Here is a 22,237-nt window from a genome sequence, read left to right as displayed (position 1 = left end):
TCTTATTTGTTTATTTCTATGTGGTGCTGAGGGTCGATCCCAGGGCCTCGCATGTGCTAGGCAAGCACTCTACCGCCAAGCCCCAGCCCCAGCCCCTAGCTTATTTTTAAAAAATCATAATAAACACTTAAAAATAAGTCAGAGGCAGAATTAAGAAGGACTCTTAGGCCTCGGCAGGGACAGACCCTGGGAGGCCTCCGGTGTCACCTACAGCCCTTCACAAAACCATGCTTCCAGGAGACGTGGGGCTGGAGTTGCAGCTTGGGTCCCGAAGGTCTGGCCGGGTACTGTGGAGGGAAGTGTGCTCTGGGGCCTATGCCAGCAGCCACTCCCTGCGTGGCCACCAAGGCCAGTGGCCTCCCGTGGACTCTCCACTCAGCTTGGCTTTGCAGGAGGATGACGAGCTTCCTGGTGACATTTTCGTAAAAGGTCTCCTGGGCGCACCTGCACCTTCCTTTTCCTCCGCATTTCCAGAGCCTTGGTCATCAGGCCTGGGCACCAAACAGCCCAGAGAAGCCAGAAATGTCCCCTGGATTCAGGGAGACTGGTGCCACGCACACGTGACAGGGCAGGTGGGGCTGCCCCTGGGTCTGCTGCAGCTGAGGTGCTGCTCTTCTCTGTCGTACCTTCTAGAAGCCCATGTTTGATGCTCCGGTGCGGATCTTCAGCCTGGGAGGCCGATGGCCCCCGTGAGCTGCTCCCTCCTCGCAGGGCCCTGGGTGTGGGGACCCAGCTCCCTGTAGTCAGGCATCGGGCGAGTCCCCACCAAAGACCCTTCGGGGCTTGTCGAGGGCGCTGTCCTGACACTGCAGGAGCCAGAGGGCTCATGAGGACGGTCCTCAGGGCCGTAGGTCAGCCCTGAGTCAAGTGGGAAGTGGGGGGCGGAGCCCTCCATCGGCCACCCTGGGAGGCTTCCCTTCCCGGTCGGGGTTCCAGGGCTTTTCCGGAGGCTGAAGCCCAGGGGACGGGTTTGCTGGAGTTCCTCTCCGTGCTGGTGCAGGAGGCTCCCCTGGCCACACGGCTGTCATCCCAGCCTAGCCCTGGCCCTCGCCTGGCCCCCACTGCCCTCCCCAAGGCCAGCCTTGTCTTACACTCAGCCCTCCATGTGCCCCGCTGCCCGAGGAGCCTGCACACTGAGTGTGGGCTCACTCTCCTTGTTCTGTGGCCTTGCTGGTGTCCCCAGGTGCTGTCTCCCCAGGTCCCCGTGTCAGAGCTGGGTAGGTGGCCATCCTGCCATGGGACTGCTCCTGGGGCAGGAGCTTCTGATTCCCTGGGTCCCCTCTTGACCCCAGCCTCAGGTGGCACCTGTTTGGGCCTCGCGGTGTCCGCCAGCTGGCATCCCATCTGCCCCGGGCAGGCCACCTTGATTGCATTCCCTGAATGACCGGTGGCTCTGCCTCTTCTCAGGTGTCTGGGCGCATGGTGACTACTGCAGAATCAACCCCAGGACCGGGGGCATCGTCATGCTTGGCCGCAGGTGAGGCTCCGGTGGGCTTCCCTTCCCGGGAGGACCCTCCTGGGGGACCCGGGAAGGAGGCTCTTCCCTGGGAGGGGTGGCCCCCCCCTCCGGCACCATGCCTGCCTGAGTGGGGTGCTCCGCAGCCCTGCTGGGGCCCTCCCTTACCCCTTCCCCGGCCCTAGGTGCTTTGTGCTTCCCACCCTGAGCCTGGGTACGTGTTGTCTCTGACCCAAGACCCTTCTGGGGAAGGGTCCCAGCCCTTGTCTCGCTGTCACGTGGGTGGACGTCCCCCATCTTGTGACCTCCCTGTACTGGACTGACCCTGGTTCCTGACCCGGTGGGTTTGGATTGTGGGGGATTCGTGGGGTGAGAGGCCCAGGGCAAGGCCTGGCCAGTGTCTATCACTGGAGGGGGGCTGTGTGTGGCCTTGTCCCCAGTAGGGAGGACACTGCAGGTGAGAAGGGTGGTGAGGGCTGAAGTCTGTGGACAGGGGCCCCTTGATGTCCAGGGGGGCCGTGGGACGCGGAGGGCTGGCTGTGGGAGGTGAGGCCCTTGCCAACTGGCCTGCTGGTGCCTGGGTGGGACCTGGACTTGCTGGCCACGGCTCCTCTCATGCCCTGCCTCTCTCCAGCGACGGCACGCTCAACCCCAACGGAGTGCGCTTCGGCAGCTCGGAGATCTACAACATCGGTACGCCCCGCCCTACCTTCCCCCCAGGACCCAGGCCTGGGTCCTAGGCAGTGCCTGTGGGTCGATTCCTGGTCAGCTTCCTTGTGGCTTGACCAGTGTAAGGATGGACATTTAAGCACAGCTTCTTGCCTGTGGCCCAAACCGAGACCTAGACCTCAGAAGGGCTGTAGGTCACTCGGCCCCTTCCCTGTCACGTTCCTTCCTCACGGCCAGCTGACGGTGTCTAGGCTTAAAGGGTGAGGGAACAGAAGCACAGAGAGGCTGTGTGAGTGCTGAAGGCCACACAGCACCTTGCAGACACCAGGTGCAGTCAGTGCAACCTTCAAGTCTCATGACCGCCCAGTGGAGTCCCCTGGGGCACGCTGAGCTGCCTGACCCAGGGACTGGAGCCCCACCCAGGCCCTGAAATCAGCCTTCTTGGGAGGGGGTTGCCTCTGGTGCTCAGGCCAGTGCCCAGTCTGTACGGCCAGGGTAGAGACACCTGGCCTCCCCCATAGAGCCACCGCAGGGACCTTCCTAATTGTAGTTGTCACTGGCAAGCCCGGCCCACATGGGCTCCTGGAGGCCCTGCCCAGTCCAGGCGTGGCTGAGCACTGGCTCCCAGCAGTGGCTGTCCTCCCACTTGGTTATGAACATCCCCAGGGCACTTTCCCAGGTGGGCTGAGGACAGGATGTGGGCTTCCCTGCCAGGTTGGTGGCCGGGCACCCTCCCTGCCTTCCGCCCAGTTGATGGGTGTCCCCAGCTTACAGAAGGGCCTTCTGTCTCCACAGTGGAAGCCTTCGAGGAGGTGGGGGACAGCCTGTGTGTCCCCCAGTACAACAGGGACGGCGAGGAGAGGGTGATCCTCTTCCTGAAGATGGCTCCGGGGCATGCCTTCCGGCCCGAGCTGGTGAAGCGGGTCCGCGAGGCCATCCGCCTGGGCTTGTCGGCACGCCACGTGCCCAGCCTCATCCTGGAGACCCAGGGCATCCCGGTACGTGCCCAGCCTCGTCCTGGAAACCTGGTCCCTTGGCCAGCACCGGAGCTGGTGCCTGTGTCGGGGTCCTGGGGCCAGCAGCGCCATCTTCCCCTCCCCTCCCTTCCAGGATGGCCTTGAACCGCCCGATGACACGGGTGTGCCAGGGTGAGGCCGCCAGGCTGTGGTGAGGACCTGGGCCCAGCTCTGCGGGAGCTCTGGGCGCCCGCCCTGCGCAGAGGCAGGTCCTCAGCTGCACCCACCCACCTTGCTCGGATTAGGGGAGGAGACAGGTCCCTCAGAGGGTCACAGCGACCTCCTGCATTGCTGAGCGGTGCCTCTGGGTCAAGCCCCAGGGCACCTGTGCGCACAGAGTCCCCAAGATGGTGGCCGTGGGATGAACTACAGAAGTGCTGCTTGTTCAGAGGGGTGGTGGCCTTGGGGGTGGTGGCCTTGGGGGCAGTGGGCTGTGTTTTGGCGAGTGTTGGGGGCTGCGGTGGGATGCAGGCTCACCTGGAAATGGCTTTGGGGACATCAGGGCCTCTGCCACACGCTGACTTGGGGACCTCTTAGCAGCCTGGGTCACTGTCTCTGCCTTAAAGAGATGCTCTGGTGTCCTTGTGCCACCTCTGCAGGAGGGGCGGGCGCTGCTCCTCCTCTTCCCACTGGGGACAGCGGCTGCCCTCTTCCCCTGGACCCACGTCCACGTCTGTGGTGCTGGGCTCCCTTCCTTGTGTCCTCGTGCCTCGTCATGGTGGCTGTGCGGAGAACCTGCTGCTGGGAGCTTCTGTCCTCTCCCTGGTTGGGGACTTGTTGACAGTCTGTGGAGACGCCGGCCCCTTGGGGGGAGATGGACGCCTGGGGTCGTGGCCCTGCTGCCCCCGTGAGGTCTCAGTGCTCCTTCAGCCAGCCGGTTCAGGGCCCAGGGCTCCATTCTGTCCCTTGGGCTTGTTGAAGAGCCATGTCTTCTCGCCAGGTCCTTCCCAAACTGCGCCTGAGCCCTAGCTCGTCATTCTCCCTCCTCCGGCCTCTGTCCCCTGCTGTCCTGGCCCCTCGCTGCCCACACCAGCTGCCCCTGCTTGATGGAGCATGAGGTCACCGTGAGGCTGACTTAGATGCCATGGTCTGGACTGACCAGGGCTCAGGGAGGGGCTCCCTAGTGTCCTTGGGCCAGGGGACAGTCACTGGAAGCTTGAGTCACTTTCAGGAGAGGCCAGCTGAGTTCCTGGCTGTTGAGTTCTGGGCCTTGCTGGAGGTGGGAGGGCCCCTGCATGGGGAGCCCCGGGCTCCCCAGCCTTGTCCAGGCGAGGGCCATGGTCTGCCCCCTGGAGCAGTGCCGCTCCCACTGTAACAACTGAGGGCCCTGGGAGTGCTCGGGAGAGATGAGCAGGACCCTCCCCATGTCTGGGCTGTGGCGTGAGGAGAGGGCTTGGGACAGAAGGGACAGCTGCGAGCCCCGTGGGATGGGACGGTCCTGGCTGGCACTCCCCTAGGCTCTGGCTTACCTGTTCCCTTAGGCCTGCCTTGGGGCCACTGATGGGCGTCCCCCAGCCTGGTCTGCACCCCTGAGCTGGGCTGTGACAGTGCTGGCTTGGCAGTACAGGGGCCTCAGGGCCTGAATGTCAGCCTGGTGGCTTGGCTCTCACTGTCACTGGGGCCAGTCAGCCACCTGCCCCCTCCACCTCGTGGCTGGGCTCCAAGAGCAGAGAGGTGGCTTGTGGCCCACTCAGCCTCCCTGGCTCCCTCCCATCCCAACAGCGTGCCTTACCCCTCTGAGTTGCCATGTCACCGTCACCCACCGCTGTCCGCAGGGCCTGGGGGGCTTGGGGCCAGGGCTTCTCCCTGCTCGGCCTGTGCTGGTGAGCGAGAGAGAGCCTGAATTTGAGTGAGCGAGTGTGTAAGTGACTGAGAGTGTGTGTGTGTGTATATGTGTTAGTGAGCGAGTTAGTGACTGAGCCAGTGTGACTGAGCGAGCAGGGCAGGCAGGGAGGGAGGCAGGGAGGGAGGGACACTGGTGGCTGGGACAAGCTTATCTTCTTGGTCCCCCTTACTGATGAGGAAGCTCAGAGGCAGGCCCTGTCTGATGGAGGGGAACCCAGTCTTTGGCTGGTTGGCCACTGACTCTAAAGAAAGGCCTTGAGACTCTGGTCCTGACGAGGGGCCTGGGCGTGGAGTCCTGCTGCAGGGCCCCAGGTAGCCACCAGTGTCCCCGTTCCAGGGGCCTCTCCCTGGTCACCTGGGTGCTGGCCTGCTGCTAGGAGGGCTCTCGGCTCTTTCTGGCCACCAGAGGAGGCTGTTGCCAGCGCGTGAGCCCCACATGAAGTGTGGCACAGCCCCCGGGAGGTGGCACCATGAGGGCCCATGGCACATGCTGGAGTGACAGGCAGCCCCTGGGAAGCTGGCACTTAGATCCTTAACTGGTCACACATCAGCTGAGTCTTTCCAGTGCATGAATATTAACTGCACCTTGGGTAAAAACTGGTGTAGAACTCGGGCGCCATGGGGCCTGGGGCTGAAGGGCTGTGGCGGTCTTGCCCACGGGCACACGCGGCCCAGCCTGCTGGGTTCCCGGTGGAGCTCGGCTGCCAATCCCAGAGGGAGCCCTGTACACTCGGGAAGAGCCCGGCCATGAGAAGAGGCCACAGCCTCCTGGGCTGGGTGCCTCTGGGGGAGGTTCCTGGAACTTGGGGAGGCCGGCAGGTCCAGCCCTGGAGGGCAGTGCCCCCTGAGGTCAAGGGCGGGCCTCGTAGTGTAATGCAGTGGATGACGAGGGCGTGGAATGAAGTAAGAGTCAGCCATAATGGAATACCATAGCCAGGCCCTCTGAAGCATCTTGTGGTGACCTGTGTCCCCTGCTCATGGTCCCTGGGGCAGGCACAGTCACCCTCACTTCACGGTGGAGGAAGCCAGCTCAGGCGAAGGGATTTGCCACAGGCCCCCAGGTGGGGTGGCAAGGTCACATCTTCATTAAAAACTTCCTGCTCAGGTGCCTGTTGGGAGTCGGGGATGAGCCATGGATTCCCACCCTGTGCTCTGAGAAAGGGCCCAGTGGCGACTGTGTGCCCACTTTAGGACCAGCTGGGGTGTGACATTTCGAGCCGATCGTGTGACGGGCATTAGGAAAGTCAGTCTGGGCCTCATGGCATCTCTGGACGCTGGTGGGGGCAGCCCGGGAGGCTCAGGAAGCATGTGAGGGTGGCTTCTGAGTCCCGGGCAGCCCTGCTCGCTCTCCCTGCCTGGGCTTCACCTCTGTGCTCTGTCTCCTATCTCCCATGCAGTACACGCTCAACGGCAAGAAGGTGGAGGTGGCCGTGAAGCAGATCCTGGCGGGCCAGGCCGTGGAGCACCGCGGGGCCTTCTCCAACCCCGAGACCCTGGACCTGTACCAGAACATCCCGGAGCTGCAGGGCTTCTGAGCCGCCTGGGCATGCCGCTCACGGTCAGCAAACTACTCACACACCCACGGCTGTGGGGGGCGTGTGGCCAAGCACTCCCTGGCCTGGGGCATCGTTTCTGCTTCGGAGTTCAGTCTGGTGCGCAAGGACGGAGCTGACCTTCGGACTGGAAGGCAGGTTGGCCCACTGTGGCCTGTCCCCGAGCGCTGTCTGCACATGGCCTTGCTCACCCTGCGAGAAGGCCTTGCGGTGCTGGCTGGGCCCAGGTGGCAGCGCCCACCCAAGGAGCGGCATAGCCCAGCCTGCGAGCCCATGTCCTGTTCCCCTCTGTGAAGGTCAAACAGTCCCTTCCCGAAGCCTCGACTCCTGGCCCTCCCGCTTTCCTCAGGGCACCTCCACCATGGGGCACTAGTCCTACCAGGGACACTTGCCTGGCTTGTCACCATCTTTCCACAGCTGGCCATTGGGACCCCAGGCCAGGACTCATGCACCGCGTCACACTCCGGCCAAATAGCACCTCCTGGCCCCGGACCGTGGACTTTGAGTGGTTAGGGTGATTCTGTGTTGGTTAGGGTTCTGATGGGGACCATTTGGTGCTGCCTGTGCACCCTGTCACCCTTGGTACCCTGGCGAGCCCTCTAGGCTGCACAGCAGGCAGTGTGGTCACCGTGGTTCTGGCCAGCAGGGCTGCCTGGGCCTCTGGGAAAGGCCTCCTTGCACTTGCTCCACCTGAGAGTCCTCAGGACATTACTGTTGAAGTCGTGTCACCGGCACTTGTCAGGGAGTCATGGGTCTCGGCAGCTGGGCGGGTGGCTTGTGCCTCTGAGGTCAGCATGCCCGCGGATGTCAGGAGCCCTGGTGTTGGCCCTGTGGTCAGCGGAGCTGAGCACAGGAGACGCCTCCTCAAGTCCTGTTCTTCTAGGTCATGAGAACACAGGGGAGCACTGGAGGGTTCATGCAATAAATAACAGTGTGCACCACGCCTGTCGGGGCCGCTGTGTGTCCTCTTTGAGGGTGTGGCCGGGTCTCTGTGCACCAGGCTGGGCTCTGCTGTTGGGGCCCCCATGTCCTTTCTAAGGACATGGCCGGGTCTCTGTGCTCTGCTGTCAGGGGCCCCATGTCTTCTCTGGGGACATGGCCGGGTCTCTGTGCTCCAGGCCAGGCTCTGCTGTCACGGGCCTGCTGTGTCCTCTCTGGGGACATGGCCGGGTCTCTGTGCACCAGACGAGCTCTGCTGTCAGGTGCTGCTGCCACTGTGCCCTGGAGCTGCTCAGCCCAAACCCTGGCAGCCCTTTAAGACCCCGGGCTTTAGCCATGGGCTAGTGGCCAGCTGGCCACAGGCACTGCTGTTGGTGTGAGGCCAGCACCCTACGGCTCCAGGTCCTGTCCTGTCACCCCCTATGTCCTGCTCCCTGCCGTCCCCAGTGCATGCTGTCTTGGTCTGGTCACGTGGTCACTGGGTGGCCATCTCCCTCCCTGTGTCTACAACGGCAGGAAGGCAGAAGCCGCGGGGGCTGGGCAGAGCAGAAGGCCTGTCTCCTGGATCCTTTCAGCAGCAAAGCGATGGCTCTCTGGGACATCACTGTCTCGTGTGTGCAGCCTCAGGGGCCAGCTCAGACTCTTGGCCGCAATTGCGGGGGGATGGGGTGCTCCGACAGGAATGCCACCCTCGGTGTCAGCTTCTCATGGCCATTGTGACCCACTTTCCCCGCTTGCTGTGGGTCTGGGAGTCAGAGGTCACCACTGCCGGGCGGTGGCTGTCCCTCCACCTGCAGCTGCCGTGGCCCCGGAGCTGTCCTTGTGCAGCGGCCCAGTACCAGGCCAGCCACAGGACCCTTGTGACCGCCCTGGGAGTGACCTAGGGTATCGTCCCCATTTCCCACTAGCTGAGGAGCCAACGAGGCCCCCAACACACATCCTGCAAACCACGTCATGCCCCAGGGTCTGGGGTGAGGATGGACATCTCCGGGGCTGCTCCCTGCTAACCACCTGCTGCTGAGGAGCAAGGAGCGGCCGCTGGGAAGGTGGAGCTGCCTGGGGAGGCCGAGCTCAGGCCCTGCTGCCCCTGCCAGGGCTGGGGCCACCATCCACGAGGCCCTGTTCTCCTGCCAGGTGCTTAGGGACACCTGCTGCATCCATGGCACCCGAGGAGGCCCAATTAGTGTGCCCTTTGCTTCCTGCAGGAGGCCCAGGCTGACTGAGCCCCGCTGGACAGCTTCATTAGTGAGTGGCAGATGGGCTGGAACCACAGCCACTGGTCACAGGTGTGGAGCTGCCTTGGCTAAGACTCTAGAGGACCCCCAGCTGCTGGCTGGCTGCCCTCTCCTCGCTGGGATGGGCAGGCTGCCCCGCCCCTCGTCCTCCTTCCCTCCCGCCAGGCCCTGCTGGAGCAGCTTCACGGTGGCCTGCCCAGGGCTGTCTCCCAGGTGGGCGGGAGCTCTGGCAGCTGGCCTGGTCCAAATGGGCACCCTCCTCCCCTGCCCAGCTCCCTCCTGCCTGGGCAGGTGCTCTCACGGGGCAGGAGCTGGGGTACCTGCCCCCTTCCTCCTCACTGCACCGAGCGCCGGAGATGGGTCCCCGTGGGCTTCCTGTCTGCCTCACCTGCAGGTGACCTGAAATCCACTCCTCTTGGGCCCGGTGCATCTGCCTCTGTCACAGGCTGCAGGGGGACAGAAGGGACCCTCCCTCAGGTCTTCAGATGCTCCTCCAGGGCCTTGTGAGTTGCGGGGCCAGGCCAGGGGCGGTCGCCCTTCGGTCTGGTGGCTACACCGTCCTCTGTATGAAGGTCTCATCCACACTGGGACAGGGGCGTGGAGGAGGGGCCTTGTCCACTCTGCTCATGTCCTCCGGCCATGGCCATTTCACAGTGTGCTCAGCTGCGTGGGAGTCTGAAAGGCATCTGTCCAGACAGTGCCGGGCCCTCCCGCGACCATCCGTGGCAAGGAAGGGCGGGCATGGTGACTGGTGACGGCCACAGTCCCTCCCATGGGGGAAGGGCCTCTATGTCCATCTCCAGCCCCCTCCCCACGGGCAGGGCACTTTCCCCTCTGGGGCCCCTGACCGGGGGCTGGAGAGCTGAGGCAAGGCCTGATTGTGCCCAAGGCTCAACAGCCAGGTAGGAGCTTGCAGGTCGGCTTCCGCCACGCTAGGCTGGGGGAGTGTGAGTGTGCATGCACCCAAGTGAGCAGCGCACGGGTGTAGACGTGTGACTATTGTCTGTGCACATGCACCCTTGAGGCCAATGTTGTGCACACATTGGCCCCAGCAGGACGGGCCGTGGGCACCCTGCATGCTGCCTGTGCTCAGGGCGAGGACAGAAGCCCAGTGACCATGGCAGGTGAGTGGGGAGGCTCCTCCAGTCGCAGCTGCCAAGGCCAGAGGACACTGGCCTGACCCTCTGTGTCTTCCAGTTCAGGAACAACTTTCTGTGTCCCAATTGGATGGTTTTTCTTGGGGGCTCCGCAGGACCAGGGACTAGCTCTGTCCTAACTCATGTGCCCACCTGAGTGTGGGGTCCCACAGGGGCCAGGTCGCGGAGGCCGCGGCTGTGGAGGTGCAGCTAGCGTGCCTCTCCTGGGGACACCAGAGCCACTGTCCGAGAGTGTGATGCCACCATGTGAAGACTGGAGGGCCACCAGCCAGGCAGAGGCCTGCGAGGGGACCACCTCATCTAGAGGACGGCAGGGGCCCCGTGGGGACTGCAGGGCACGTGAGTGGGGAGCGGCTCCAGGTGGTGGGTCGTGTTCTGAGGGCTCCAGGAGGCCACTGGGACTTGGGCCCAGCAGTGCCCTGGCTGGCTGGGCGCTCACTGTGTGGGGCCCAGGGCAGTGCCTCCACCTGGCCTCCCCTGGCCTCTGTCTGGCAACAGCTTCAGGCACAGCTGCCGCCCTCCCCTCCTCTCTCCCTGTCACCCCAGCACCTGCACGCAGAGCAGAGTGGCCCACCACAGAGCCCTAGACGCAGCAGAGCCATCAAGAGGCTTTAAGGAGCTGTGCTCCATCCTCTGCTAGCCACAGCTGCCCTGGGTGTCCGCACACACCATTTCTAACAGCCTTCGGCCATCTTGTCCCCGTCATGGGCAGTAGTAAAGGCCTGTGAAGGAGGTGTCCCCACGCTCCTGGCCACGCTGGCTCCGTGGTCATAGCTTCCCCTGTTGCATGGCCCTCTGGCCACTGCAGAGGTGAACAATAGTCCAGTACTCCATCAGATGACCTCTAGGAGACGTGGGTGGCTCACTGTGCTCTGGAGAGGCTTCCAGGCTCTGTCCCCTCTGGTCCCTCTGTCTGTCCCTTCTCTTGTCTCACTGGCTCAAGTAGCACAGCAGGTGATTTCGGGAGTGTCAAAGAGGGTGGCCATTGTGGGCCCCGCATGGTATGGGCCGACTTCCCTGCAGCCCTGGGCTCTCCTCTGCCTGCTGGCTGCGGGCAGGGCACGGGCGTCCACTCCTCTTTTCATTTACGACTGTGGATTTTGTTGGCGACAAGTAACAGAAACCCCAGCACCAACTGGTCTCTCGTTAAGTTGCTTAGGGCCTTGATAAGTTGCTGAGGCTGGCTTTGAACTTGTGATCCTCCCCCCTCAGCCCCCCGAGTTGCTGGGATTACAGGCGAGAGCCACCACACACACAGCCTAAATAGCTTTTTAAATGTCAGTGTGTCCCAAATATTGCATATCTGGAATTCAGATGTAGCTGGGCCTCCCACAGTTTCCTGACTTGAGCAGCCCCATTTACTGGAACCAAGTGCCTACACCTGAATGGTGGCTTCACCCCTGTGTGACCACAGGCAGGTTACTCGCCCTCTCTGAGCCTTGTTTCCTCCATCTGTAGTGCAGGTATTAAGACTGTTATTAGGTGGCGGGGTTGAGGCGGTGCCTGTCATTTGTGCTGGCTTGTAACAGGTACACATGGGATGCCAGCTACCCTCATGTCACCATCTCCTGTCTCCACTTCTGTGCAGACTTCAGTCTTTCATTCTTAGGTAAAGAGTCTCCTTGGTCGGCCCAAGGTCACATGCCCATCTCTGAACCAACTGTGACATCTGGGGAATGGGAGGTTCTGATGGCAGTACCTGGGTCATGAGCCCACCCCTTCCCTGGAGGATGGGCAGGTGGGCTGAGAGTGGGGAAGCTGCACAGGAGACCTGGGGTGCCGGGGTCGGGGACATGGTTGCCCTGGCATTGTGAAGTGGCTGAACCCCAGGTCAGGAAGGAGCACTGTGCTGGTCTTCAGCTGTGGAGGCCTCAGGAGTGAGTCCGAGAAGGCCCGGCTTTAGGAGGGCAGAGGATTGAAGGCCGGCCTGGCTCCTGCCTGAAGGAGCCCAGATAGGGTTCTGGAGAAGTCTGTGTGCCTGGTCCTGGGTGTCCCTGCATAATGAAGGCGAATGACACTGGCTTGTTCTGGCTGGAGGCCCGCTGGTGCAGAGGGAGGCCAGCCTCCTGTGGGAGCCTCTGGGTGAATCATCGGTGAGATGGTGGCCCTTGGAGCTCTACGTCCTCTGCCAAGAGAGGCACCCGGGGGTGGGCAGGCCAGGAGAATGGCAGAGGTGCCCGGCCCTTCCCATGGGGGTGTCTGGCGCCTCCGTGGTGGCTGATGAGTGGTTTTCTCATGGGGTATGGCAGAGGCGATGCCCAGGGACGTAGGGGCAGGGCAGGTGTCGGGCAGGTTTCTGTGATGGTAACAAAAGCACCTGAGGTTAGCAGCTTATAAAGAGGAAGGGTTGATTTGATCACAGCTTTGGAGGTTCCAGCCCCACGAGCAGTTGGCCCCACTGTTTGGGGGCCTGTAGTGAGGCCATGCATCATGGAGGAATCCCAGGGCAGAGCAGAGGGGGTGCAGAAGAGATGGGAAGGGAAGGGGCCGGGGGGCCAGGGGGCCACCATCCCCTTCAATGGTACACCTGGGGATCTGAGGACCTCCCCACGCCCCCCGCTCTTAAAGGCCCCACCCCCTTCCAGTGCTGCCACACTGGGGAGCACCCTTTGCCACATGGGCCTTGGGGGACATTCTCGCCTTAATGTGTGCAGCTCTGTCTGGCTTCTGGATGCTCACGTGGAGGAGCCCCACTGTGGAGAAGGTGCACTCCCGGGGCCACCAGGCTGCAGGAGCCTCGTGCAGGGGTGCAGGTCAGCAGCTCCAGTGGGGCCAGGCTCCTGCCACCCCTTCCTGGCACATGGTCTTTGGAGAGAGCTTCTGGGAAGAGGGAGAGGATCCCCTTTGGGTGCTTCCTGTTTGGGCGCCTTTCCTTGGGTGGTTCCCAAGTGTCTGGATTGATTAAAAAAAAAAAATCATACCCGGGTGAAAAAGATCAATCGTGAGTGCGGTTTCCACGTGGCTTTGACACCATCACAGACTCCCATATGCCTAGAGCCTCTAATTAGATCTGGAGTGAGGATCAATTCACGTGTCATGAAATTTTAAAAGACAGCGTTCCATGAATGGTTCTTCCTATTATTCCAGCCTGATTGAAATTGTGGGTTTTTTAAAGGTGCTATTTATACTCTTAAGACAATGGGGCTTTCAAACGATTCTGACTCCTAAGTTCCTATGTGATTTCCAGAGGAGGGGAAATTTTGAAATTTTTCATAATGAATGTATCTTTGTGACTTTTCTTCATTTTTTCTTTCTTTCTTTTTTTTTTTTAAATAACCTGCCTCAGCTGCATCTCACTCCCCCTTGGATGGGGACCTCGGGTTCTTGCCAAAGTATGTATCACATAATTGCTTTCATGTTCAGACTCAGCAAGAGTGCGTTGTAAATGGCCGTGACACAGAGGTGACAATTCTATTAGTCCTGCGTTTTTGCATGGTTGACCTTGCAAATTGAATCTGGGAGGTCAGCGCCTCTGCCTGGCTGCTGGACGCCACGCGTGCAGTTGGGGGGCATCACAGGGAAGTGGGGCTGAGGCCTCCATCTAGGTCCCCAGACGGAAACAGCAGCCCATGATCGATGGACTCCTGTCCGCTGTGGCGTTATTAGCCACTCTGTCAAGGTGACAATGTCATTTTTAATATTCTGTCTTCAGACGCCGGTTTATTTTTAGGGTATGAGTTAGCCAGCCTTCTCGGAGGTAGAAAGACGAAAGATGCAGGGGATGGTCCTCAACCCTGGGTGCTAGGGAGCTTTTTAACAAGAGCCATCCCCATGGGGGTCCTGGGCAACTGTTAGCTCTGTCCCCACTGGAGTTCATTTCTGTATACAAAGAAACCGGGCTTGGGCGAGGACACAGGGAAACTTGAACCCTTGTGTGTGGCTGCTCAGAATGTAAAATGGTGCAGCCACCGTGGAGAAGAGCGTGGGCCCCTCAGGAAGTCAAAGACCTGCCGTCACACAGATGCCTGCATACAGCGTGCGTGGCCTCCTTCACCGCATCCCGAAGGTGGAGGCGGCCACAGTGTCCTGCATTAACAAGGTGTGGTGCAGCCACTCCATGGCACGTGGTCCAGCCACAGAAATGAATGAAGCACAGAGAAGTGCTGCCAGGTGGCGCTGGTGAACACTGCACCGCTGACAGGCAGCACAGTGCCCGGGACAGAGCACGTGGCTCTGGCTGCACGGGCACCTACGACAGTGGACATGGCAGAACTGGGTTAGCAGGACCTGGGGGAGATGGAGTGAGGAGCTGGCATCTGATGGGCTGGGAGGTTCAGCTGGGGAAGAGAAGTTCTGGAAACTCACAGGAGAGATTCGCATCGCATCGTGAATGTGCTGAGAGCCCCTGCATCTTGGCATCGCATGCTGCCGTTCAGTTGTATGCTCAAAAATGACTAACGTGGTAATTTTGACACTTTATATAAAGTTATGTATATTTTTACTACAATAAAAATAACTGAGATGTCGACTTAAGCTTCTGCAGTGGACTATATATATGTGTTGTAGCTCAACCATAAAATGCCGGTTTCCAGGCCCAGATCCCGATTTTAATGGTTTGAGGAAAAGCCTGAGTATCAGTGCTTCAGAAAAACTTCACCAGGAGGAAGTTAGGGTCTGGGGAAAGGGGCAGAACTCAGGCATGAAACTCCCTCAAGACTGAGTCGGGACTGGGGTTTCACGACCAGTGTGGTCTGCACAGATGGGTGAGTTGTGAGCAGAACAGAACCACTTCTAGGCCTCCAGGGGTCTCCTTTACTGTTTGGCATGGGCGTTCCCTCACCCCTGGTCCTGAGTGACATATGCTCTCATGCTGGGCCTTGCATGATGGATGGGATTTGATGAGGACAGGAACTGGATGATCCCATTGACCTCATATCAGGACTTGGGACATGATATCTGGGGGTTTCTTGGCCTTCTCCTCATGGTCACAAGATAGTTGCTGCAGCTACGACATCTTACACACCGATGTCACTGACAGCCGACCAGCGCGGTGAGGCTTCTCTTTGTAGCTGTTTCTTATTTTTAAGGGGAAAAAAATTTCCCCAGAAGATCCTCAGCAGCCTTCCCCTCCAATTCACTCACCATAAAGGTCTTGTGCTCACCCCTCGCTCCAAAGGGTGCTGGGAAGCAGGTACCTGGGTTCTTTTTGTGTTTTGACATGATTTCAACATTAATGGAAGACTGTAAGAATAGCAAAACAGTTCCAGCCATCAGACCCTAGGGTTGGAGTCGTGAGTTGCCTCCTCTCTCTCACACACACATGCATTTTTCTGAATTGTCGAGTTGCAGATATTCCTTTATCCTGGTTAGTCAGCTTTGTGTCTCTGTGACCAAAAGACCTGACAAAAACAGTGTAGAGTAGCACAAGTTTGTTTTGGCTCAGTTTCAGAAGTCAGTTTGTGGTTGGCCGACTCCATGGCTCCGGGCCTGTGGTCAGGTGGACGGTCATGTCAGAAGGGTGTGGTGGAGGGAAGCAGCTCCAGACATGGCCACCAAGAAGCAGAGAGCGCTGCACTCGCCAGGGACAACATGTAAACCCCAAGGCAGCCCCCAGTGACCCACTTCCTCCAGCCCCACTCCACCTGCCTACAGTTATGGCCCAGTTAACTGATTGGGTTGAGGCTCTCATAGCCCTGTCATGTCACCTCTGAACATTCTTGCACCGCACCACACTTGGGCTTCTGAACCTCATATCTGAACCATAACAACCCCGAGATCCTTTACTGTGTATTTCCTATAAATGAGGATTTTCTTTTAAATAGCCACAGCACAATGATCAAAAACAGGGAATTAACACGGACACCGCTGTTATCTGATTTACTGATAACATTATTATTGCCTAATAATGTCCTTTATAGCAGAATAAAGTCCCGGATAGAGCCGAGTGAGTGCGGGGCTCCTCGTCTGTTCGTCAGAAGCTCCTCCTAGGACTTCCTTTCCCTTCCAGGACGTTGATGTTTGGAGGATGACGGGTTTCCATTAGGTTACGAATACCTGGCAGGGCCACACACAGGCGAGCCCGGGCCCCGTGGAACACGTACTGGGACCACTAGCTGTCCCTCGGTCCATTCCTGACCATGAAACCTGCACCACTTGGCGGTGTGGGTTGCCGGGTTTCTCCACTGGTTGGCTGTTGAGTGGCCACCACAGCTCCACCCCAGGGGTCTGTGGCCGTCCCGTCACTGTCCACCTGGAGAGGAGGGCAGGAGGTCCCCTGCAGTACGGGCTCCGTGCTCTCTGATGCACTTTCTAAGGGCCTTCCGGTGCCAGGTCCTGGCAAGGCCCCACGCAGGGAAGCCGGATGGCCTGGCCACCCTCAGGGACGCGCTGCCCAACTGAATGGAGGAAGGCAACTCCTGTTCCAGGTCCACCCCCCAGCGCCCAGCTGGGGTCGTCCACCCACTTCCGTGTTCTCATTCGCAGGGCCGTGGACGAAAGCCGTCATCTTGATGGTGATTGGTGGGCAGGGCTGTGCTGGGAGCGGTCTTCTGGATGATGATTGGTGGGTGGTGAGAGGGAACTGTCACCTGGATGGTGATTGGTGGACTGAGGTTGTGGTCGGGAGCCAACACTCTAATGGTGATTGGTGGGCGGGAACTGCCACCTGGATGGTGATTGGTGGGTGAGGCTATGAGTGGGAATTGCCACATGGATGGTGATTGGTGGGTGAGGGCTATGGGCGGGAACTGACACTTGGATGGTGAATGGTGGGCGGGGACTATTCGGTCCCGCCGAGAGCCATTCACAGCTTTCTGCATCTCTAAGTCGGCCTCACCTCTCCCGAGTGCGGCTTTTAAGAAGCATCTGAAATATTTTCCATGTCAAGTTTCAAGGACCTAATTATGAACTTCATTATAATTGTTCATTAGTTATATTTTGTTCAATTACTTGAACAAATTGCCAAATGGAACACAAAGCCGGCAATTAGCATTATGTAATCGTAGGAGACGCTTGGGGTGGGTGAGGTCTCTGCGAGCCTGTGTCCCCAGGACAAGCAGGGGGTGAGCGGTGGGGTTGGGGAGGTGACTGGATCCTGCCCTGCCCTGGTCCTGCCCTGCCCTGGCTCCTCCTGGCCACAGGTGGGGTGGGGCGCCAAGTTTAGGGAAACGGAAGTATTTAAGGGTGACAGCTGAACAGACCACGTGGCCACGAGGGCACCCACTATTCACAGGAGCCTTCACATGCGCGTGCGCACAAGCAGGCACCACCCACGTGCACTTGCTCGTTCACCTTCTCGCCAGGTTCTTCCAGGGCGCCGTCAGCTTCCCACACCACATGGGGAGGTGAGGCGCCCAGTTCGGGCGGCTCCGTTGCTGCCGCCAGGGAGCGCTCGGGCCCTACGCGTATGTATAACTGCTGGTTTGGGCGCGGATAGGCTGTCCCCCAAGGGTTCGTTGGGATTAAAGGTGGTCCCTAGGGCGATGACGTTGGAAGATGCTGTGAAACTGTTGAAGAGGTGGGGCCCAGGGAGGTCCGTAGGGCCTCAGGTCCTATGGAGTGTCCTCAGGGATTTGGGAGCCAGTCTCTCTCTGTCTGGGTCCAGATACGGTTGCTTACTCTGACACAGCTTCCTCCATTGCTGATCACCATTTGGCACAGGGCGTCACCAGGACAGAGCGAAGGCAGGCTCTGTGCCCTTCAAAACTGTGAGCTGAGCAAACCTTTTGTCTTTATAAAGTTAGCTGCCCCCAGCACTTCTTTCTAGTTCTGCAAGGTAATAACCCACTTGAACCAATAGGAGACCATCCATGAGGAATGGATGAAATTGCTTTTTATCTACTTAGTTATCAGTATCTAAATGTATTTTGTTTTATTGTCATCATTTTTTTTTAAAATACTTATTTATTTACTTTAGTTTTCGGCGGACACAACATCTTTGTTTGTATGTGGTGTTGAGGATTGAACCCGGGCCGCACGCATGCTAGGCAAGCGCGCTACTGGTTGAGCCACATCCCCAACCCCAATTGTCATCATTTTTTGCAGTGCTAGGGACCAGACCCAGGGTCTCATGCATGCTAGGCAAGTGATGTACCATGGAGCTCACTCCTGGCCCTTCTGAACACATTTTAGAGGTTGGGAGAGGAAGGCAATTTCCTACTCCTGAGGGAGAGTTCTTTAACATTTTAATTACTGGTTTTTGTTTTTTCCTAAATTTAATGCCTAACAATTCAGCCCTTGCACAGTATTCCATTGGCTGAGTGTTTTGTCATTGAGACCTGTCCCTTACCCGTGGGTGGGATCTGTTTATGACCCTTTGACGGGCAGCCTCACCTTCTGTGGCAGGGCTGGGGCGAGGCCTGGGGCCAGGAGAGCGAGGGGGCTTCATCCCTGAGCTGTCCTGAGCTTCCTGGCCTCTCCTGGCTGGGCCTGGCGGGCACCCTCTCCCGCTCAGCTCATCTCTGCCCATGTCTCCCCTCACGGTATCCATCCAGGCCCGTGTGGAGCGTGAGCCTCCTTCAGATGGGGGACGGGCCTGCGCCGAGGGCTTGGGGTGCCTGAGGGCACAGCCCATTCCTAACGGGACGAGATGAGCTAAGACCCTCTCCTGGACCAGCTCGGGCTACCTGGTCAGAATGCCATGTCTGCCAGTCTTGGCCGCTGTCCCCCACACGGGTGTGATTAGGTCACATCGGGGCCCATCTGCAGCCCTGGTCCCTCTGGTTCTGCTTCAGGGTCCAGAAGGTCCGAGTCAGGGACAGTGAGCGGCAGAGCTTGGGACCCAAAGCTGACAGCATCGGGGCTTGAGGGGGTGCTGGGGCCGCACCCCCCGCACCAGGCCCAGCCCGTACCCTGCGAGCAGTCCAGCTGGTCGGCAGGGAGGGACCGACTGTAGTGACACCTGGGGGCTCAAGGGCTGTCGAGGAGCCGCAAAACACACTCCCAGTATGGTGGCATTAGGACCTAGACACAGGTCGTAGGTCACAGGAAGCACGACGTTACCGTCACCGATACAGCAGCAGAGCCAGGTGGCAGGGAAATTACCCATGGGTGGGATCTGTCTGTGACCCTTGGTACCACCCTGCTGCCCTGGACACCGGACACTGGTCACCAGAACAGCTCCCTCAGACCAACTGAAGGTCAGGTGGCCAAGTGCTCTTCACACACCCACACCCACACACCCCCACACACCCTCACATTCCACACACTCACACACCCACATATCCTCACACCGTCACACCCACACACCCTCACATTCCATACACCCACACACCCACATACCCTCACACCGTCACACCCTCACACCCACACATTCCATACACCCACACACCCACATACCCTCACACCAATACCCTCACACCGTCACACCCACACACCTGCACACACCTCACACCCACACATTCCACACACTCACACCCCCCCACAGCCTCTCACACCCTCACACCCACACATTCCACACACCCATACCTCTCACCCACACACCCACACCCACACATTCCACACACCCACACACTCATACCCCCCCACACACATATTCCACACACCCACACACTCACACCCACACATTCCACACACCCACACACCCTCTCACCCTCACACCCACACATTCCACACACCCACATACCCTCACACCCACACATTCCACACACCCACACACTCACACCCCCTCACACCCACACATTCCACACACCCATACACCCACACACACACACCCTCTCACCCTCACACCCACACATTCCACACACACCCCCACCCACCCCCCCACTCATTCTACATACCCACACCCACATTCTATATACCCACAAACTCTCACCCCCCAAATACACCCCCACACCCTCACACCTACCATTCCACACACCCACACACTCACACCCACACACCTGCACCCACACACACCCGTACCCAAACACATGCACACCTGCACACCCACACATTCCACACACCCACATACTCACACCCGCACACCCACCTGCACACACACCCACATACCCACAACCACACACTCACACCTGCACACTCACACACCCTCACACCCCACACCTGCACATGCATGTGGGAGGCAGGTGAGGCGTCAGGAGCACGACTCTGGGTGGGATCCAACCCTGGCCACGTCCACCTCCCTGGGGTGTTTGTCATCTAGTTGCGTCAGATGACAGGAGATGTACACAGTGTGCGGAAGAGGCAACCAGTGCCGCAGGTGTCAGCTCTGACCCTCTCAGCCTGGGTGGCCCTGGTGGAGGGACAGGTCCACCACGGCGCCTGCCTTTCTTTTTAAAAATACCTTTATTTTATTTCTTGTTTTTTTTTTTTTTTATGTGGTGCTGAGGTTCGAACCCAGTGCTTCACACAGACTGGGCGAGCGCTCGGCCCTGAGCCCCAGCCCCAGCCCTTCTCCTTCTTTTGTGATTATTCTAGTTTATTTCTATTTTGAGCCCTGTTCTTCTGTGGCTCCCTGAGTCCCAGTCAGTCTGGGGACACATCTACTTTTTTTTTTTTTTTGGTACCAGGGATTGAACCCAGGTACGTCCCCAGACCTTCTTAGCTTTTATTTAGAGACAGGGTCTCGCCAAGTTGCTTAGGCTCTCACTGAGTTGCGGAGGCTGGCCTCTAACTTGTGATCCTCCTGCCTCAAATTCCTGAGTCGCTGGATTACAGGCCGTACCACCACACTCGGTTTTAGGATTGAAAAAAAAATTAGAGATGCACCTCCAGCTCACCATGGTCCATATCAGTCCTGGGGTCCTAAGCCTGCCCTGTTTCACGTGGACCAGCCACTTAGCTTGGTCCCTGTGGATAAGTCCAGAACTCACAAGTGGGATTTGGAAGATGAAAGGACAAAACTTTTGTGTCTAATTTCATGGAAGTCACATCACCACCCTGAGGCTGGTCACGTGCTAGAGAGGGGGAAGGGATAAATGGCCAATTCTATCAGCCACACAAGGACAGAGTGGACACTCATGGGGCCAAATGTAGGACTGACGCCGCACCTCACTGCGATTAGAAGGCAGCGGCCACTCTCAGCTCCTGGCTGCCCTCTCCAGGTGGGGGGCTGCTGGCCTGCGCCCTCTGTGCCCCTGCAGTTTCTGTCTCCTGCAGCCAGTTCTGGGGGCCTGCGGTTCCTTGAGGTGACCCGAGTTCCAGAGCAGTCCCCAGCAGGCTTCCCACCTCCTTCATCCCAGAGCTGGGGACAGTCCCTCCTGGCACAGACCCTGACAGGCTGCTGCCCTCTGACAGCAGGTGCCTGCTGCCCTGCACGGGGTGGGCTGGTGTCCTCTGGTGGCTGAGTGCTGCTGTGGGGCCCACCTCAGTGGCCCCCAGGGAAAAGCCATCTGGACCTTGGGGACACAGGTGTGCCCATATGCAGTTCTCAGCACGCTGGCCAAGGAAGCATTCTGGGCTGTCCTGGGGCTGCGGTTGGTAGATGGCTGTGCAGGGTGGGGACAATGTTCTTTCCATCATCCCTGTCCCCTCAGCGCTGGATCCCCCCCCACACATCATGCCGGGCAGCTTTGGCTCCTCTGGTCATTGAGCAAGGTCACCACTGAGTCCTGATTCCAGCCACCAACCAGAGAGGCCGTGACTCTCCTCCAGTTCTGTCAACCAGCCTGTCGTACCCGGATCCCCAGCCTTGGCGCCCGATCAGTGACACCAACCTGCTCGAGTGCGGGGCACTGCTGGCCTGGCCTGATGTGCTGACCTGCTCCTCGGGCTCAGCCAGGATGGACGGGCAGGACGTTGCCAATCTCTCTAGGAGGGAGCCCTCCTGGGCCACGGTGCCCTCCAGGAATCCAAGGGCCCAGTCGTGGGCCAGGTGCCGTCAGGCCGCTGTGGGTCTGAGGGAGACGGGGCATCCCAGGGAGAATCTGCCCAGGTGAGATGGCCCACAGTGACCACCTGAGACATGCAGAGCAAGCCACCTCCCCTGGCAAGGGGCCTCAGAGCCACCTGGATGTTCCAGATGCTCAGCGTGCCCCAGATGTCCCCATACTAAGTTCCAGCAGCCCAGGGGATGTCCCACCTATTGCTGGTGGGATGTGGTGAGGCCGCGAGGCTCCCTGATGTGTCCCGTCAGCTGCGTGCTCTCGGGGGGTCCCTGAGCAGCCACGTGCTGTCGTGGTTGGATTCAGGAGCTTCAGCCATGGCTGTGGCAAGGAAGGGTGTCCTCTTGGCCTGTGGAGCTCTGAGGCTGTGAGACTGACTTGACAGAAGCCAAGGGACCTGGGCCCCTCTTTCTGTTAAGTCCCTGCCCTCCCCTCAGCCCTGAGGCCAGCACTGCTGTCCTGGTGGCCACGTGCAGCAGCCCTGAGATCTCAAGGCAGGTGCCCTGCTGGCCCTTGGTCAGTCAGCCGCAGGCACACAGTGACGTGGCTGGCTGATCCAGGGTGACATCCTCATGCCATCGGGGCCCGGAATCCTGTCCACATGTTGA

At 59.4% G+C, this 22,237-nt stretch overlaps 1 protein-coding gene across 3 annotated transcripts in view; it reads left to right on the top strand.

Moving 5' to 3' along the window:
- The window catches only part of Aacs (acetoacetyl-CoA synthetase), a 44,829-nt gene extending 37,347 nt beyond the window's left edge, over nt 1-7,482 (top strand). Inside the window, exons 15-18 of one of the 3 annotated variants that reach the window (XM_027921364.2) lie at nt 1,408-1,477; nt 2,091-2,149; nt 2,921-3,123; nt 6,384-6,623. In XM_027921364.2, coding sequence (XP_027777165.1) covers nt 1,408-1,477; nt 2,091-2,149; nt 2,921-3,123; nt 6,384-6,521 — 470 coding nt within the window. In that variant the 3' untranslated portion in view covers nt 6,522-6,623. Of the gene's footprint in view, nt 1-1,407; nt 1,478-2,090; nt 2,150-2,920; nt 3,124-6,383 lie in introns of all 3 variants that reach the window. The other 2 variants (XM_071616007.1, XM_071616010.1) reach the window with 2 other exon arrangements.
- Nucleotides 7,483-22,237: the final 14,755 nt, after the last annotated feature.

Source organism: Marmota flaviventris, chromosome 1, assembly GCF_047511675.1.
Source record: "Marmota flaviventris isolate mMarFla1 chromosome 1, mMarFla1.hap1, whole genome shotgun sequence".
Taxonomy (NCBI): domain Eukaryota; kingdom Metazoa; phylum Chordata; class Mammalia; order Rodentia; family Sciuridae; genus Marmota; species Marmota flaviventris.
Note: the sequence above shows the minus strand (reverse complement) of the source record. Positions and strands in the feature narration are given on the sequence as shown.